This window comes from Ambystoma mexicanum, chromosome 13, assembly GCF_040938575.1.
Source record: "Ambystoma mexicanum isolate Mex_15411 chromosome 13, UKY_AmexF1_1, whole genome shotgun sequence".
NCBI classification, from domain to species: domain Eukaryota; kingdom Metazoa; phylum Chordata; class Amphibia; order Caudata; family Ambystomatidae; genus Ambystoma; species Ambystoma mexicanum.
The window spans coordinates 726,861,425-726,879,263 of record NC_090938.1 but is presented as its reverse complement, the minus strand read 5'-3'; the positions used below and the strand labels follow the sequence as shown (position 1 = coordinate 726,879,263).

Here is a 17,839-nt window from a genome sequence, read left to right as displayed (position 1 = left end):
GAATGTTTCATTTCCATGAGGCCTTCCCGCTTTCAACCTTATGGTACTCCTTTCTTCCACTATCTCTTGCTCAGCCCTTCTTCCTTTTTGACATTTCCCTCTTTCCTGCTCCTCACCGCTATGCATTGGCACCCTTCCTTCAATATCCGCTCCCTCCCCAGCCCTTCTGGAACCTTACCTTCGTCACAGTTGTTGGCGCTGGGGTGCTTTTTCTTCCACCCTGGGCAGCAAATGTAGCTGGTCTGCAACACCTCTTTCTTCACTTGGCGGAACGCCACTTTGTACGTTGTTCTGTAGACCCAAAATAAGACGTTTTAAACAGAACCTAATAACCAGGGCAAGTTGGTATCGTAGAAAGATCCAGAGCCCAAAAACAGTTCCTGCATGATTTCTCTCAATTCATTATCGTCTACATACAGGAGAGGAAATGGGCCCAACAAGACAGAGTGCGGTTGTCCAGGGGCCATTCCCGCAAACTCCTGGATCTGTTCCCAAGCCGAGCTCTCGAGCAGCCCACGCTTCAGAAGACTCGGCACAGGAGACTGAATGCAGAAGCAGCGGAAGCCTCACATTCTATTTAGAAGCTGTCCAAATTGGTATATATGTTTTGCACTTTACAGACATTTCTTTTTTAAGGGTGAGTGTTGCGACGAGTGAAAAGAGTAGAGTCCAACTTCTACTACTCGCTTTCTTGCTGAATCACTATCACAGCGCTGCGATACAGAGATAACCTCTCACCGGCACTCCAGTTCCTATCTTGGCTACCGGTAGGTAGAATTTCTTTCAAAATCCTGTGCATAACTTTCAAGGCGATTCAAGGAAAAGTGCCCAAATTTATCCAAGTAAAACTCCACGGATAGGTCCCTAATTTAAACCTCTGATCAGCCTCACTCATGACTTTGCTGGTACCCATCTATTCTAAGAATACATTGAGAGGATCCTCTGTTTCAACTCTCACACCTCGACTCTGGAACAATCTCCCCAAAGAGATTACAACCCTAGATCAGTATCCTGTTTAAAAAAACAAAAAATGTCAAAACTTGCCTTTCCTATTCTAATAGATTTCAACTCATTTCCTATCTTAACTAATACCGTTACCCCCACCCGACCCCACCCCACACCTATATTCTAATAAAAAAGTATGAAAATGTTGAAAGAGATCGACCCAAAAAATGCAGTCATTTCTTCCTCGTTTTTTGGGGATTCAGTCATTTCTACAGATACTGCGTTCGAAGGACCCAAAGAAGTTTAGTGAGTGTAACTAAATCTTGACTCTGACTCTAAAAACACCCGCGTTCTTAACTTTTCCCCTCAATGTGTTCGTCTATAGACCTTTCGGCAAATGCATTTTCGCCGATTTTTTAAAACTGTTTTTTTGGGCTTCAAAATGGGGTTAGGGTAGGGGGTGGAGTTAGGGGTAGTAAGAGGAGGTTGGTGAGGGGTCTCCACCCACATTTTGCCACAAAACTTGGCAAAAAGGCATTTGGTGAAAAATGCGCGGCAAAGGTTCATAGAACCTTTATAGTAGCTACACGCGTCTGTTTTCAAGAAACAATTGATATTTCCCTCTATATGTGTAATGTCGTGTTGACACTCTTGTATGTTGCAATTTGGTGATTTTCATTCATGCTCTGCCATGATATATCTGCCCGTCCTCTTTCTGCTGTACTCCCAACTCATATCATACCGGATCACGTGACTTTCCATCCCACCCCAGCCATATGAATAGGCAGCTCACTTTCCTCTCTCTAATATAATGGTACAGATTTACCCCCAAGGTTCACAATGTGCATGTTTTGACAAATACAAATGACTTCTTCAACAAAATAAATGACCTATATGACAACTGATGGCTTCTAGCACTATCCCCTAAAGAGTAATTTCATATAAACGAAGGACCCGTTCCACAGAAGTCACGTTCTATGTAAGAAGAGACGTTAACTTTCTCAGACCTGAAACCTTTGATTTTGGCTCAGGGTAGGAAGGCCTTTTTGTCTCCCTTTCTCATTGTACCCTCAATACAACTCCAACGCTTGCCTCTAAAGCACTTCTGTCAATTGGACTTGCCCTTGCCACCTGCAGGAGAGTTTGGACATTACTATGAGCGCTTTGAAACACTTTCCTGTTTACAGGCGCTATATAAATAAACAATACCATACCATACCATACCAGTGTAAATCACTGCGAAGCCATCTGCAACTCCTGGGCACTTCTTAAGGCCATCACGCCTCCATAACTAGTCTAGTTTGCACACACTTAAGAAATCACGAACCATCTAAAGAGAAGGTTGTCCTTAAGGTTGTTTCTCTTTCGTCCCCCTGTCAGCTACACAAGTCTTGCTCACACGTGCATTCTACCTTTGCTATTTTGCCCCAATGTTTGATCTATTTCATTCCCTGACTCTCCCCAAACTCTCTAACTCCTCTTTCACTTTCCCTTTTTCACTCTCCTTCCCACCCTCTCCCACAGACAAGGAATTGGCACGTTCAGACCACCACAGCGGTGAAGCCTATAAAAGCCAAATAACTAACATAACATAACAGACATGTTTCAGATTAAAACGTGTGTCGATTCTTATGTTCTGAAAATGCTCTTTGATTTTATGCAAAACGCTAGTTTTGGGTTCCACAAAGAGATACTGTGCTGCGTGACCTGGCCTAGGAGCACTCCCCTGGGACACTCCCCCTTTCCCAGTAGTCCCGCCTTTCCGTTCAAGAGGAAAGAGTTCCCAGAGTAAATTGCTTCCATTTCCAGCTCTGTCTACAGCCACTTCCATCAATCTTCTCAGATGGGATGCGTTGCTCCTAACTGCAATGGTGGTTGGGGCTGGCTGGCTCTGATGTTGTATAGTCTTGGAGTGTCCTTGCAAGTCTTGGGACTAGACAATGCCAGTGGTGGCCATTTCGAAGATCCCACATGTTGGCGTTGTGGCAGAAACTAGACATGGTGGGTCGTGTTCTACTGATCAGCAAGCACCCCCTCTGTACAGGCTAGCCGCCAAAACGGAGCAGGAGTTAGTTTTGAACATATTGATGCCTGTTGCACTGTGAAAAATGTTCACTTTAATATACTGTTTGTGAGCCATTTCTGGGAACAAAAAGGCTGTACTTCTTTTAGAATATGTAAAATTATGGAATAAAAGCAGCTGTGCAATGCCAAATTCATACATACAGAATTGTTAATCGTTAATGAGCCTTTAGTGGTGTGGAATGTCTGCACTGACAAGTCCCACAACAATGGCCTTCTCCCGTGACTTGTTTGTATAATGTGATTCTGCGTGTACATGTGGCGCCCTGATGCCTGCGGGCTCCGGCGCGGTAGCAATAAATACATTCATTCACTCATCCACCCGTCAGCTCATGTAGTCCCTGTGGGCTGCTTTTTCCCAGGGAGGAACGCCATCCAAGTCCCTCCGCTCCTGACAGGGACATCACATCAGAGTCGAGTCCTGGCTTTCCAAACACCAACCCTTGACTACTACTTCTCGCGGGATGTTCATACGGAGATGGGTGGGAAAGGGACACATGATTCCCAGAATGCAATGCGCGCTAGATTGACTGGCAGAAACGGCACGGCAGTGCCGGAGCTCCTGATGGACCCCGTGGTGACCCCCCCCCCCCTCCGACCCCCAAACCTACCGGTAGGTGCTGCAGATCCGGAGCCCCTTGCAGGTGGTGATGTAGGGGTGATAGACAGGCTGTAGGAAGGACTCGTTGTAGAACAGTGGCACTTTGTGCGTCTGCTTCGAGCACACCCCTCTGCCGGAATCAAGAAAAACAGAAAATGAACAACCGTCTTGTGAGCCAGCAGAGAAAAAGGAAGGAGTGAAAGAAAGGAAAGAATGCAACAAAAAAGAGAGAGAAAGAAGGAAAGAAGAAAGGAAAGCGAGAGAGAAAGGAGAGAAAGCACGAAAGTAAGAAAGCAAGAGAGCGAGAGAAAGAAAGATGGAAAGGGAAAGACAGGAAGAAAAAAGTAAAGCAAGAGAGAGAGAAAGGGGAGAAAGCACAAAAGAAGGAAAGCGAGAGAAAGAGAGAAAGAAAGCAAGAAAGAGAAGGTGAGAAAGAAAGAAAAATAGAAAATCAATAATGGCCACCCACAAAAGAACCAGTCTCGAAACAGAGCAGTCTTGTGAGCCAGCAGAGAGAAAAAGAAGGGAGAAAGAAAGAAAGGAAGGAAAGAAAGAAAGATGGAGAGAAAGAAAGAAAGAAAGAAAGAAAGAAAGAAAGAAAGAAAGAAAGAAAGAAAGAAAGAAAGAAAGACGGATAGCAGTAGAGAAAAGAGGGAAAGCAAGAGAGAGAGAAAGGAAAAGAAAGAATTAAAGAGACAAACGAAGAGAAAAAAGAAAGAGAAAGAAGGAAAGAAAAAAGAAAACAAGAGAGAGAAAGGAGAGAAAGCACGAAATAAGGAAAGCAAGAGAGCGAGAGAAAGCAAGAAAGAGAAGGTGAGAAAGAAAAAGAGAAAGAAAGAGAGAAAGATAAAAATGAGAGAAAGAAATAAAGAGCGATAGAGAAAGAAAGAGAGGAGAGAGAATGAGAAACAGAGAAAGAAAGCGAGAGAAGGAAGGAGAGAATGAACGGAAGAAAGAAAGCAAAAGAAAGAGAAAGAGAGGATAGAAAGAACAAGACAATGAAAGAGAGAGTGAACGAGAGAAATGGAGAAAGGGAGAGAAAAAGAAAGAAAGAAAGAAGAAAGAAAGAAAGAAAGAAAGAAAGAAAGAAAGAAAGAAAGAAAGAAAGAAAGAAAGAAAGAAAGAAAGAAAGAAAGAAAGAAAGAAAGAAAGGTCAGCAGGAAACATAGTTCCACTACTTTTTTCCCTACTCTTAGACCGCTGACCTGCAGCAGAATAGTCTCATTAGAATGTGTAAAGAAGTTAGGTGCCCCCACACCATTAAGTGTTGCCCCTCCCACGCAGTGGCTGAAGTCAGCCCCACTCCCACCATTTGGAGGTTAATCCCCTGAAATGTTAGTCTGGTTGCACCCTGAGCACTGCAGTGTGGGCGTGGAGGCTCCCGTGATGAGCCCCAGTGCAGCCGAGGAGCCAATGCCTTTGGAGGACTCGAACCAACTCCCGAAAATCATGTCTTTGTTTCGGCAAGAATTCGGACGCGCTCTTCACCAGCCCCCGCCCCCCTGGCTGAGGATTCTAGGAGGACAGCTATCATTTCGGGGTGCCCCTTGGCCACGTGCATGGTACACCTGCGCTCCATCCTTCACTGGCATATTTCAGCTAACCAGAAACCGATCAGGGGGCTCCCGCTTCCCCGCCATCGCCATCCAACACTTTGGAACCCATTCCCACTCGCAATCAGGAACGAGCCATCCTACCTGGCGTTCCGCAAACAAGTCAAACCCGCACTTTATAACAAATAGGCATGATTTCCTCTGTAACCACTGTGACCCGAACCCTGTACTGCTCTGTAACTACCTATACCCTCCTATGCATGTAATCTAGAGCCGTGATACCTCCGGGTCCAGGGCGCTATAACAAATGAAATAAAAAAATAAATAATTAATTACAAAATAATGGTGGCTTTACAGAGGTCTACCAATCAATGACCTATTCACAGGGTGGCTGTAGGCTGCGGCCCTGGCAGCGTTCCCAGTGCATACACAACAGGAGCCAAGGTAACAGTCAGAACAGTTGCATTGGTCCAGCACACAGAGCTACACAACACGGATGCACTAAACGGACCCGCGTCCACCCACACTGACCTTTCTGCTTCCTTCGATAACAATAGCCCTTTCTCAGAGACCCGCAGGCGACCCCCGTACTGCCAACAGACGAAACCTTCAGAACCAGTGCAAACCACTCCCAGACTCCACTATTTCCCCAAATCGTTCTCTCTCAGCTCCAATGGGAACACAGTCCAGCTGATGGGAACCCCGCCGTGGAATGTCCGCGAGGCCCACGTGAGCGACTAGTGACAAAGATTGGACCTGTCCTGACCTAAATATCACACATGACAGGGGAATTATGTAAAGAAAACCCAATCTCAAATGTCATACAATTCGGTGTGGAATGGCTGTAGGGCGGACAGAACGTGCCCGAGGTAAACCCAACCCACAGAGGCTCTGGAATAAAACCCTTCTTCCCCCATGAGCTCTGCACTGTGTGCAAGGGCACCACCAGCAGGCCGCAGGCGCGCCCAAGCTTGTCTGTGCTGGGCCACCACCAGGACGCAGGCGCGCCCAAGCTTGTCTGTGCTGGGCCACCACCAGGACGCAGGCGTGCCCAAGCTTGTCTGTGCTGGGCCACCACCAGGCCGCAGGCGCGCCCAAGCTTGTCTGTGCTGGGCCACCACCAGGACGCAGGCGCGCCCAAGCTTGTCTGTGCTGGGCCACCACCAGGCTACAGGCGCGCCCAAGCTTCTCTGTGCAGGGCCAACACCAGGCCGCAGGCGCGCCCAAGCTTGTCTGTGCTGGGCCACCACTAGGCCACTGGCACGCCCAAGCTTGTCTGGGCCAAGCTTGAGCGCGCCTGCGGCCTGGTGGTGGCCCAGCACAGACAAGCTTGGCCGCGTCTGTGCTGGGCCAACACCAGGACGCAGGCGCACCCAAGCTTGTCTGTGCTGTGCCACCACCAGGACGTAGGCGCACCCAAGCTTGTTTACTGCTTTTGAAATCCTGGAAAAAGATACAGCGCCCAGCACCCTGGCATCAGAGATCTTCCTAGAAGTCTCTTAAGGTTTTATATTTAAGGTGAGTTTGATACTGGAAAGCATCTTTTCAACTTTAAAATGTACAGACGCCGGATTCAGGTCTAAGCAAAGGCCACTGAAGGCTATGGAGAGTCGCACATTGGCGACCTTTGGCGACCTTTGGCCTATGTGGGGCGTGGTCAATGCGTTCCATTCATTCCTCATCAAGCTTCGAACTTAGGTGGGCATCCATCCTGGATGCCCATCTTGTATTGTGGGACCCTCCCATGTGTACCTCCCACGTGTATTGCCCTTTTAAGATGGGCCAAGCTAATAAAAGGGAGCCCTGCAGGCAAGTGCAGGAGAACGGCTGCAGACTCCAACGGTGTCCGTCTCTCATTGTGGGCCCACAGGCCTGCATTGTGTGATCATGGTCCTGCGGCACTGGCCTGCAGGCCCCACGCCATGTGCCCACGGCGCTGCAGGTCCCAGCTGGTCTGGGCCCCGCAGACCAGCCTGCTGCCCTGGGTCCAGCCCAGGCACCCAACATCCAGGATGCTACCGGCGTCCACGGTGCTCCGGCACCCAGACTGTGCCCCACAGCCTCCCAGGTCCGTGCCCTGCAACAAGCACTAAGTCCGGGTGACCCCGGCATACCAGCATGGTGCTGGGCCCCCCAGCACCATGGAGGCCGGCCGTGTGACCGACCTTCTGGAAGGTTCTTGCGCTGATCCTGAAGGGTATCGGAACTCGGAGAAGCTTTGATCATAGGTGGGCATCCTGGATGCCCATCTGTCTCAGACTGGACTGGAATGCTATTGGCTACCGCCACTGCCTTCTGGAAGGTTCTTGCGCTGATTCTGAAGGGTGTCGGAACTCAGAGACAGCTTTCCTCATCAAGCTTCGATCATAGGTGGGCATCCTGGATGCCCATCTGACACAGACTGGACTGGAATGCTATTGGCTACTGCCACTGCTTTCTGGAAGGTTCTTCACTGATCCTGCAGGGTGCTGGAACGGGCGACAGCAAATTAAAAGTTAATTTGGCTCCTGATCAACTAGTTATTCTATTTCTGCCAATTTGCTGATGCCGCTTTGCTGTGGATGAAGCCAGGAAAGCAGAAAAGCAGACTTTGGCACTGCAAGCCACTCTACGGTCGCATCGGGAGCCTGCGAACTGTTTTATCATAGGAAATCACCGTCCGCCATCTTGGAAAATTGAGCGTGACGTTTCCGTGAGACAGGACGGCCCCCTTCCGTTGCCACTTAACTGAAAGTACCAGCGAGGCGTCATTGATGAGTGGCCTAAATGAATGCCCCTCTTTGTGACCCCTGCCTGCAGCACAAGTTATAATTATGTCAAGAGAACTTTGACACGCCACCATTTTCTCGCTGCCTGGAAGTGTAATCTTCCCCCATCCTCCACCCCATTGTTACATCAATGAGGCATCCCGGCCTGGTGATTAGATTGATCACGCGCCAGTGGCCCAGTATAGGGACAGGCTGCACTGCAACTGCCATGTGTAAATATCTGTTGGTCTTAGAAGCGAGCTCTGTACCCCTATGACAATAGGGAGGATAGCTCAGGGGCAATGCACTCGCCTTGTAAACTAGACGATGTAGAGCAACACAGGTTCGATCCCCGGACCCGTGCTTAGAAACCTCTGGGTATTAAGTGCTTTATAAATAACCAATTACAATATATCACAATAATCCACATACGCCATGCCATGCCTGGAGGTGACCATTCTGCATCCCATCTTATGTGCCAGTCCCCTGAGCCAAAGTCAAAAGGTGCCCCTGCACCCATCTGAGAGGTCAGAGCCTGGGCACAACTGTGCCAAGCCCCTGAACTCATCCAGGCCTAGACGAGACAGCTTCTGTATCTCTCTGCTGGACCAACCTCCCTGAGCCCGTCCAGCCCTAGAGGCAAGAGGGGTGGTATACCTGAGCTGGCCTTGGGGGTGAAAGGCTCTCCACCCCCCACAAGGATGAGTGACTCTCTGCCAAGCCCTCACCCACCAAGCACTAGACTGCACTCTCTCCAGCCTTAGAAATGAATGCCTCTCTTTATCCTATGCCCAGGAGGCAGATGGCGGTTTAGGGCCTAATTCACAGAAGCATTTAAATAATGGCGAAATCCCATAGGAAAAGGGGGCTCCGGTTGATCCCATAATGGCCCGCAGGAGTGTCCGCAAACACGAGCTTAGAGTTATCATTACGTGTCCTCATTTACTAATAGCTCAGGGGCAGCATTTGCCTTGATAGCAAGACAATCCGGGGGCACCACAGGTTCGATTTCCGGGTCCATGCTTAGAAATCTCTGGGTATCAAGCGTGTTATAAATAACCAATTAAAATAAAATAAATAAATAAAATGTCCCATGTAGCACCATATATGCTGGGGACAACCACGTTTTACCACACAACAGTCATCTGCGCGGTAAGTGGCATAACATAACTGCTGGGTATTTATTTTATGTAGCGCACCGAACCCTGAGGCATCTGGGCGCTTACATATTCAAAATCCCACAGAAGCTAATAATGCCAACAAGCCACTGCCCACTTTTCCCACCGTTCCTTTGCGAGCAGCAGGTGGCGATGAAATGGCTCCCTGAAAATCCTAGCTGTCCTATTTTGCAGTCCTAGCCTCATTTGATCACAAGCCATTTTTGCATTCTTGGACAGTACTGGTAGTTTCTCACAGTATAGAGGCAGGCCAGAGTGCAACGGCAAGGGAGCCTAAACGCCATGACTTGGTGATCATTATTTCACGTTTGCCATGGAGCAACATGAGACTACAATAAACGGCCCTGCATGTTTTAAAGGCACAGCCCGGAAGAGCCTGAGGGATAGTCACCTGCTTTTAATCATTGTCTGACGCAGACTTGTAACTTGTTGTTCCACGCGGGACAGGAAGGACATGTAGAGTGGCAAACAAAAGTGGACACATTTTCAAGCATTCGACAAGGAAATATGGTCTAGTCAGCATTCCAAAGGTTAAAAAGAGGCTTAGTTTGTGATTCAATTTACTTTGCGAGAAGCAGATTTAAAACCAATTTGGGGGTTTTGAAATGCATACGTTTGACTCACAGGGCAAATTACCCATTATTAACACAGTATGAGATGCAACTGGTCAGAGAATAGGGTCCCCCCCAGACTTCATTCACCGTGATTGAGGTCTCCAGCTGCAGCCCTCATTAGAGCAACAGCAGGGTTGGGACATCTTATCCTGGGTCTCCCCAGCATTTTGGAGCAGGGGTGGGAGATTCAGGCCTCCCAAGCCCATCATCCCAATGCAGGTTGTGAGGATGGCGCGATTGAAGGAGAAGTTCAGCCCTCAAAAGACAGGTCATACCCGCGAGCAGCGGGTAAAGCTGGCAGTGTGATGCAGAGGTGTTGCTAAGGTGGGGGCTAAGGGGGCAATAGCCCCGGGTCTGTTGGTTACAGCCCTAGATAGAAGCTCAGGGGCCACACCCAAAAGGCTAGCTAGCCCCGAGTCCCGACAGCCCCGACATTATCGTAGCCCCCGATCTTTTCCAGAGCTAGCAACTCCCCTGGTGTGATATCGGGTGTGGAGAGGTACCTTACCGCCCTTCCTTGATGAACTGCCCTGGGACTCCAAGACCTGCGGTCAACACAAACACCAGGATGGCCACCTCCACCCCGGGAACAGTGAGGGCCTCAGGCTTGCTCCTCATGGCTCCTCCTCTTCAGCGCCGGGGGCCAGAGGCCGGCTTTCGATCTTCGCCCCAGAGTCTGGGGAAACCGGGTGCTCACTGCAGGAGAAGACAAGAGAAACGAGTGAGTGCTGGCAAGATAGCTCCATGGGTTGATGTTCCCGAATTCTGTCTTAACCTTCAGGCCATGTTTTTATGGGTGGAATTGGGGAGACCACACGACCAGGCTGAACCACCCCCCACCCTCACTCTCATCCCCACGACACAGACTTGGATTCGAGGGCAGAGAAAGACAATAAAACTTGGCTTGGGTTAACCCCTTAAGTGCCAAGGACGAGGTAGCTCGTCCTTGGGATTACCTCCCTGTTGCCAAGGATGAGATACCTCACCCGTGGCACTTAAGTGGTTAATGAAAGAGAAAACGTTAGAAGGCATTGCATGACGAAATACCGAAATCACCAAAAAAGGTCTTGGCACGGGGGTTGGGGGTTAACCCATGGCAGTTAATGAAACAGGCCGGGCTTCAACAAGCCAGTCCTTATTAATGTTAATCAATGGTAGGCTTAGCTGGTTAACGCCTGCTAGCTCGAGCCATGGTATGCCGGAGTGAAGCGAGGGCCTCAATGAGGGCTTAGTTCCATTGGCGGACAAGCCTGCCCCTCAAAACGCTAACTAACACTATTAGCACCCCAGCAATCCCCCCCCACCCCTTGGAGTCTTTTGGGGGAAAAACAGTGCCAGCTTTGAGTGGCAGGGCCAGGTGCCTGACCGTTCAGTGCCCCAACATGCTTCTGCCCTGGCCTAGAGGGCGATGGGGGGGGGGAGTGGACTCAGCCTTTTCCCCCTGTGTGTTACTTTATGAATGGATCATTTTATTAGATTAGTATTGATGTAATGCCTGAGGGGACCTAGAAGGGGGGCGGGGGAGCTGCCCTTGCTCATCCATTCTGCAAAGAATTCTCAGTCCTGCACAGATAAGGTACCCCCATACCCTCATAGAATAGAGGGAGCCTCTCAGGGACAAGTGGCATAGGGGGAAGTAAGATACTCAGTGGAGCAACAAGGGCCCACTACCTCACCCGTGCCTGGTTGAAAGGTAGAGCCTCCAGTACTCCATTCTGGGCAGCGGAGAGTCGGGTCGCGCCCACCAGTGCAGACTCGGGGCACGTGGGCAGTCTGTAGACCAAACTAACTAAATATCTCCAGCCAATTTAATGGAATGTGCATTAAACAAATTCATTTACACATGAATCCCTCTCTTCCCCTTATCTCCATTGCTTCCCACTTCAACCTCCAAAGATGGAGAACTAAACAGGTAACGCGGAGATACTGACTCCCCAGGGACTTGTTTTGCAGGACAGGAGTGGCTGTTGCACAAGGATGGTTCTGGAATGGACGTTTGGAGGCTCATGAGTAACACAAGAAAAACATTTTGTTCACAGAAACGGCAGCAAATGCCTTACCAGTCAGCCAGCAGAAGTGTTAAAGACAAAAACAGGAAATTAATTTTAAAAAGCCAGCGACAGCACAGGGGAACAATAATCCAGAGAAATCAATGCTAAAGCCAGAGACTATAAAGCTTCTATTCAATACGTATTAGCCCGTCTGCAAATTCGCAAGCCTCACATTGGTCAAGACTGTAAAAGCTGTACTGTAAACTGCGTCCCAGAGGCATCGCCGAAAGACACTTTCCGAACTGGAAGCTTCTCAGAATCACATACAAAATAGTGGCCCATTTGCCTTTGTCTGTGTAGATTTCCTGTTATTCAGCGTGACAGGAAGGGAACTCAAAATATATTGGTCATCAAGGATCACTTCACACGGTATGCCGAAATAAAGCAAACAAAAGATGAAAAAGCCACCAATGTTGTCCAAGCCACAGGGGAGAAATACTTTATCCATTACCCAAGGCTGTAATAGACGAATCCAGGCTCATCAAGGAGATGCTACAGCTTCTGGGTATTCAGAATCACTGTAGAGTACGGTATCATCCTCAAGGTGATGCTCCGCTGGAGCGGCTCAACTGAACACACATAAGATGCTAGGAAACATGGGATTGATCCAAAGGAAATACTGGAGCCTGGGTTGGCTTTTGTGCTCTGCTGGGCAAGGAGTTTCCAGGGACTAATCACCCTGTTATTCAATGTTTGGCTAATGCATCCATGTGCCCAGGTCTGTGTGTCAGAGTCACTGCCAATGGAGCTTAACTCTGGCAACTGGGATGTCGCGATACTGTATTGGAACTGGTTACTCCCTTTCAATGCAATTCCACATACGCGTCCTTCCATCTGAACTGGCTTGAAGTCCACCATGTGTGCCTCCCACAGTGGTGTATATTATACTGAATCTGAACAGGAGTCAGAAGAAAGTTCACAGATTCGGTCCAGGTTTAGAATGCACAAAGAGTCCAGGATTCATCTAGAAGGCAGGAGAGCTGAAGTTGTGTTGACAATACCAATGGAACCAGAAATCAGTCAAGTGAACCTGGAACCGGAGCGTAACCCTATGAAGTGACAGAGATTTCATATGAAGAACACGCTTACAACGGCCCCTTGCCGCCCCAGGGCTGGAGGCCACACCGAACATAGAAAACAGCAGATTTGAAGATAATGATGCTTAACTATCTCTTATTGGCCAATGCCAATGGACATCAACACAGGGCTGCTGTCGGAGCACTTATGGGCTGACAAGTTATTAGGTCCAGGATCCATTGCCCATACCACTTTCATGTGGTAGCCACTGAGTGACCCTTACTTTTTGCAATCGGCACTTAACCATCTGAATCTCTTTCCGCGTTGGCCTCCTGTGGAATGGTTGCCGTCCTTGTGGCAACACCACTGCCTGGAGAACAACTCTGCCGCGTCGTCGTCGAGGTGTGGATGCGCACGAGTCTCTGCCTTCTTTTCCATCTGGAGAAAACCTCCGTCTCTGGCAACAACTCAGAGATGAGCAGAATGCCCTCTGGGACATTCTGTATTAAACAGGAAAAAGGGGCCAATGCAGGAACGCCACCACAACCATCCAAATCAAGATCATGAACAAACAGCTGGGGAGTGTGGCAGCAACCATGAAGCACAGAAGAGCTGCAACACACCTCTGTCCTGTCACCATATTCATTCATGTATGCAGCCCCCTATCTACATTTGGCATCATTGTTTGTATGTCTTGTAGCTCTGGGGCAACGTGCTCGCCTTGAAAACAAGACGATGCGGAGCAGCACAGGTTCGATTCCCGGTCCACGCTTAGAACCCTCTGGGTATTAAGCGCGTTACAAATAACCAATTATAATTACAATTACGTATGTTAGTGGTGTGTTGATTTACTTTATGACCGCCACCTGGCATTCAGAAGGTTAATCTCTTCCTTTCTTTTGTAGTACAGTGACTGACCGCTAAAGTGACCTATTGTAACACAGCTGGTTCTGACAGGAGTGAATTCTGTGAAAAGTCTGAGAGAGGAGGTGGAAAGTGTTTCATGGTTAGAGTTCCCACAGTAATGCCGCTGAACTAGGAGTGTTATTCTCCTAAGCTCCAGGGGCTGCCCTCCATGTAGCTATGGCAGGGGGTGCCCCAAAACATGCAACTGCATTATTGCATTTCTATGGCTTATTTGTCGTTTACTTTGACTTTCCAGAGGTTGAATGCCTCAGGAGCAGACAAAGCAAAAAGAACGAGGTGATGGCTGGAAGGTGTAGAATTAATCTTAAACCTCTGGCAATTGCTCGGGCCAACCCTCCAGACCATTGTTCTTCACCTGCAAAGCCATTACAGAAGGGGAAATACTATATGCAAATCGGGCTTTATCCCACCCTCAGAGGGGCCGTGGAGCTCGTCCCAATCAGGGTGACTACAGCAAAACGACAAGGGGATGGCTGGAAGGTTTAGAATGAATCTTAACCTCTGGCATTGCTCTGGGCAACCCTCCAGGTCATCCTTCTTCACCTGCCAAGCCATTACAGAAGGGGAAAGGCCATATGCAAATCAGGCTTCGTCCCATGTCAAAGGGGCAGTCCAGCCCGAACTGCTAGATCACATCCCTTCTGCACGAGACCACAAGCACCCCCAGATATGTTTCGTCCTCATTGGGCCCCATCAGTGAGGAGTAGCTTGGGTCTCTAGGCCAGGCAGGCACAGGACCCACATCTAGGCATACCCGTCCCATTCTAAGAATTCATGGCTGCCAACTTGCCCTATGACATGCATAACACCTCAGGCCAGTCTTGTTTTTTCCCCCATTGCATACTTGGACGTGTAGTTAGGTTTCTCACATTGTTAGTACAGGCCTACACATACCAGCATGGAATGGGGAAAACCAGGACTGTCTTGAGGTGTCACACAACAGAGGGAAACTTGGCAGCTTTGAGCATAGCCCCTGGCGAGCTATGGGCAAATAATGGTCAACGGGTTTGATTGTCTTTACCTCCATCTCTCAGGCTGGCCATTCTGTTGTACCAAAGATGGGGTTAGTCGTCTTCTCTGCCAAGACCACGTGACAGGAAGAGGGCGTATGCTAGTTTAATATCCTAATGGAACCGTAAGGGACACCCCAACAGCACACTGTCAGCCATCTTAGATTAGCCTCATGAAACTGACGAAGCAAACATCGTGGAGTGCAGACGCAAAACGCCCTCCTTCCATCCGGGTACTAATACACAAGTCCTCCTCCAAGCTTAGCAGCCGCACAGGACCAAAGCCGCCGACTCGTATCACAACCAGTGTAAAGGTAGTCTTGCTGCCCAGCCCCACAGCGCTGTCTTGGACCCGATGCCCAAGGTTTCTAGGCAGGTCTTCGCACCTTAAGCCGCCACTTTGATACCAGTGCCCTGTGCCACCGTGAAGCACCTGACACCCTGAGCCACCATGCTGAACACAAGGTACCTCAGCTGTGCGGCTGACCAGGGCCCAGCAAGCACCAGCTGCCTGCTTCCAGCATATAATTTTTTTTTTTCTAAAAGGGGCTGTGCTGCCTCCATGTCAGAGGCCTGATATGATAGGTTATTTATAACGCGCTTAATACCCTGAGGTTTCTAAGCGCGGATCCGGGGATCGAACCTGTGTTGCTGCGTGTCGTCTCGCTTCCAAGGCGAGCATGTTGCGCCTGAGCTATCCTCCCGAGCCTGCCTCCTTTTTTGTTTGTCCTGAGGCAACGTGTCAGCTCTCAACCTCCTGCTGTGACACTCCTGAGACAAATAACCCCCTCCCAGGGGCTTAGGCCTCCTAAGCACTGCCTATCACTTTCTTTCTTCAAGCAGAGCATTTAAGGTGTGAGTGATTTACAAGTTAAGGCCCTTTAAAGAGAACATTGTTTTGGGCAAGACTTAACATTTCCGCATTAAGAAATGCAAAGGGCCATTTCTATTTTGAAAGCACCAGCAAGCTGCCTAAAATCTGTGCCCTCCTCCTCGACAATTAAATATATCCCACAAAACCGTTTGAAATGACCTGCCTTATTTTCACATGTTCATATTTAACACACCAAAAAGCGTTTATTTTTGGAACGTGACACTTTCCTCACACTACACATGAAGCCTGCCTCTGGCAAACATTGAAGCAGACCTGGGTAGCCTTTTCACACGTTACATTTTCTTATGAGTCTTTAAGTCTTGAAAGTACATTTTCAAAATCAATAGCCCACGTGCCTGCTTCTGAATTGCATTCTGCTCTTTGTAGCCTTTCATTCAAGGTGGCGGGGATAATGCTACCATTGAAAACGTTTTGCCTGGCATATTTGTGTTAGGGAGAATTCTCTGTTTAGGCTGAATTTCCTAACCTAGTGAGTCCCCCAGCAGCTTTGCTGGATTTCTGGAGTTTGTTTTTCCCATCCTGCCAAGAGTGTGACCCTTTTCCTCTCACTCTTGGACATGTATGTGTGGAATTCCTTTGAATTGGCGATGTGTTCGATGGGCTATGGGGTCTTTTACTCCATAGGGTCTCATAAGTTTTTCTATGTGTGTCACTCCGCACCCTACGTGTCGTGACACGGGGGCACCCTAGCTGGTCCCCCCACCATAGACTCCATACCCGGGGACTGACTACCGTCTCCCCGGGCATGTAAAGTCACCATTGGCTTTACTAGACCTAAATTTGCTAACAGAACTAGTACCAACCATCTTATTGTGGACGTGCTAGTAGGGGTAATTCGATTACTCCTGGATCTGTTACCCGAGGGGGCACTGTCCCGTCCCTCCTCGCCGAGTTTTGGCTGGTGGCAGTGGAAACTACTTGTTATGTTCGACCCCGGGCATAACCCTATGGGACCCGTCCCATTGTTGAAGATTAATACTGTTTTTCGTTAATCTCCAACGTACCACCGATCTACTTATCTTAAATAGGTTTATCGAGTGGTATTTTCTGCCAGAACTCGGGTTGTAAAATGGCGTCTGTGTTTTTCTCTGTGACTCCTAAACCAAAGGTTGAGCCCTTTGTTCCACTTTTGGCGGGCCTCTGGACAGAGACCCTCCAAAGTGGCGCCATTCTGTCTGGGTTACCTCAGGGGTGTGGGAGGGGGTTTAGACACCCTGGACCGAGTTGCCTTGCCAACTCAGGTCGCACTCTGAAGTGATTGGCCCAGGTGGTGAGCCTTCCCGCTCACCACTTAGCATGTGTTGATTGACAAGCTAGGCTGAATGAATGGGGGACGTCTGCATAAAAGCAGGGCTTTGGGACTGGATCTTCAGGAAGTCGCCACTGGACCTAAAGAATCCGACGAGGGTAACGCTGAGCCGACCTGCACGACAACACCTCCGGTGAAGCCCTGCGGAATCGTCTCACAATCTCCCGACGACAGAAGAGATCTCCCTGCCGGAGAGTCTCTTTCCCTGGCTGGTGGGGACAACCAGTCTTCTTCTTCTTTGTGCTTTTTGGTCGCCCAGGACGCAGTGGTCGAATTGCCCGTGCAGAGCACCTGGCAACCGGATAGCCACTACTCCTGCACCGTGATCGAAAGGTGGTGCCTTGTGACGAAGCACTCCGCGGCTGGTTTCTTCCCTGGTGGTGCACCGGACATCTTCTCTTCGACGACGAGAGCATCTCTTCTCTTGGCCAAGACCCGTCGTGCATCCACCACCAGGAACAACTGCCCCCGTCGGAGCTGTCTTCCACAACAAGGTACCGTAACCGCCTGGCTTCCCTTTTCGATCGGTTCGTGTGAGGTATCTGATTCCTCTCCGTTCCGTTGGGTTGCCTCCAAGCTTTATTCACTCTTTGTTCTGAACTGGTTCAACCTGTCGCTAACCAATTTGCTATACAAGACTTGAGTGCATCATCCGTAGAGACTTTCCAGGACATCGTGCCTTGCCTCTCACCGAGTGGGCCTGGCCGCCGAACTGTATGATCTAGTGTGATTAATGCCTTCTTGCCTTGCATTTTTACCCGCTTCAGTACGAACCGTGTTGACTTCATTACCTGCCTTTCTCTTCTCTCCCTTCCTCACTAAATATTCGAGTGTCATCTGGGTTGAGGTATACACCTCTGTCTGAAAATAAGTGGTGCCGTAGAACCTAGAGTTGTCGATATTGTGTTTC

The 17,839-nt window shown here is 49.1% G+C and overlaps 1 protein-coding gene across 2 annotated transcripts in view; it reads right to left on the bottom strand.

Moving 5' to 3' along the window:
• The window catches only part of EGFL8 (EGF like domain multiple 8), a 112,138-nt gene that overhangs the window by 39,056 nt on the left and 55,243 nt on the right, over nt 1-17,839 (bottom strand). For both annotated transcript variants that reach the window (XM_069634934.1, XM_069634935.1), the window contains exons 2-4: nt 10,229-10,416; nt 3,639-3,758; nt 179-291 (exon numbers count right to left, since the gene is read on the bottom strand). In XM_069634934.1, coding sequence (XP_069491035.1) covers nt 179-291; nt 3,639-3,758; nt 10,229-10,338 — 343 coding nt within the window. In that variant the 5' untranslated portion in view covers nt 10,339-10,416. The remainder of the gene's footprint in view (nt 1-178; nt 292-3,638; nt 3,759-10,228; nt 10,417-17,839) is intronic.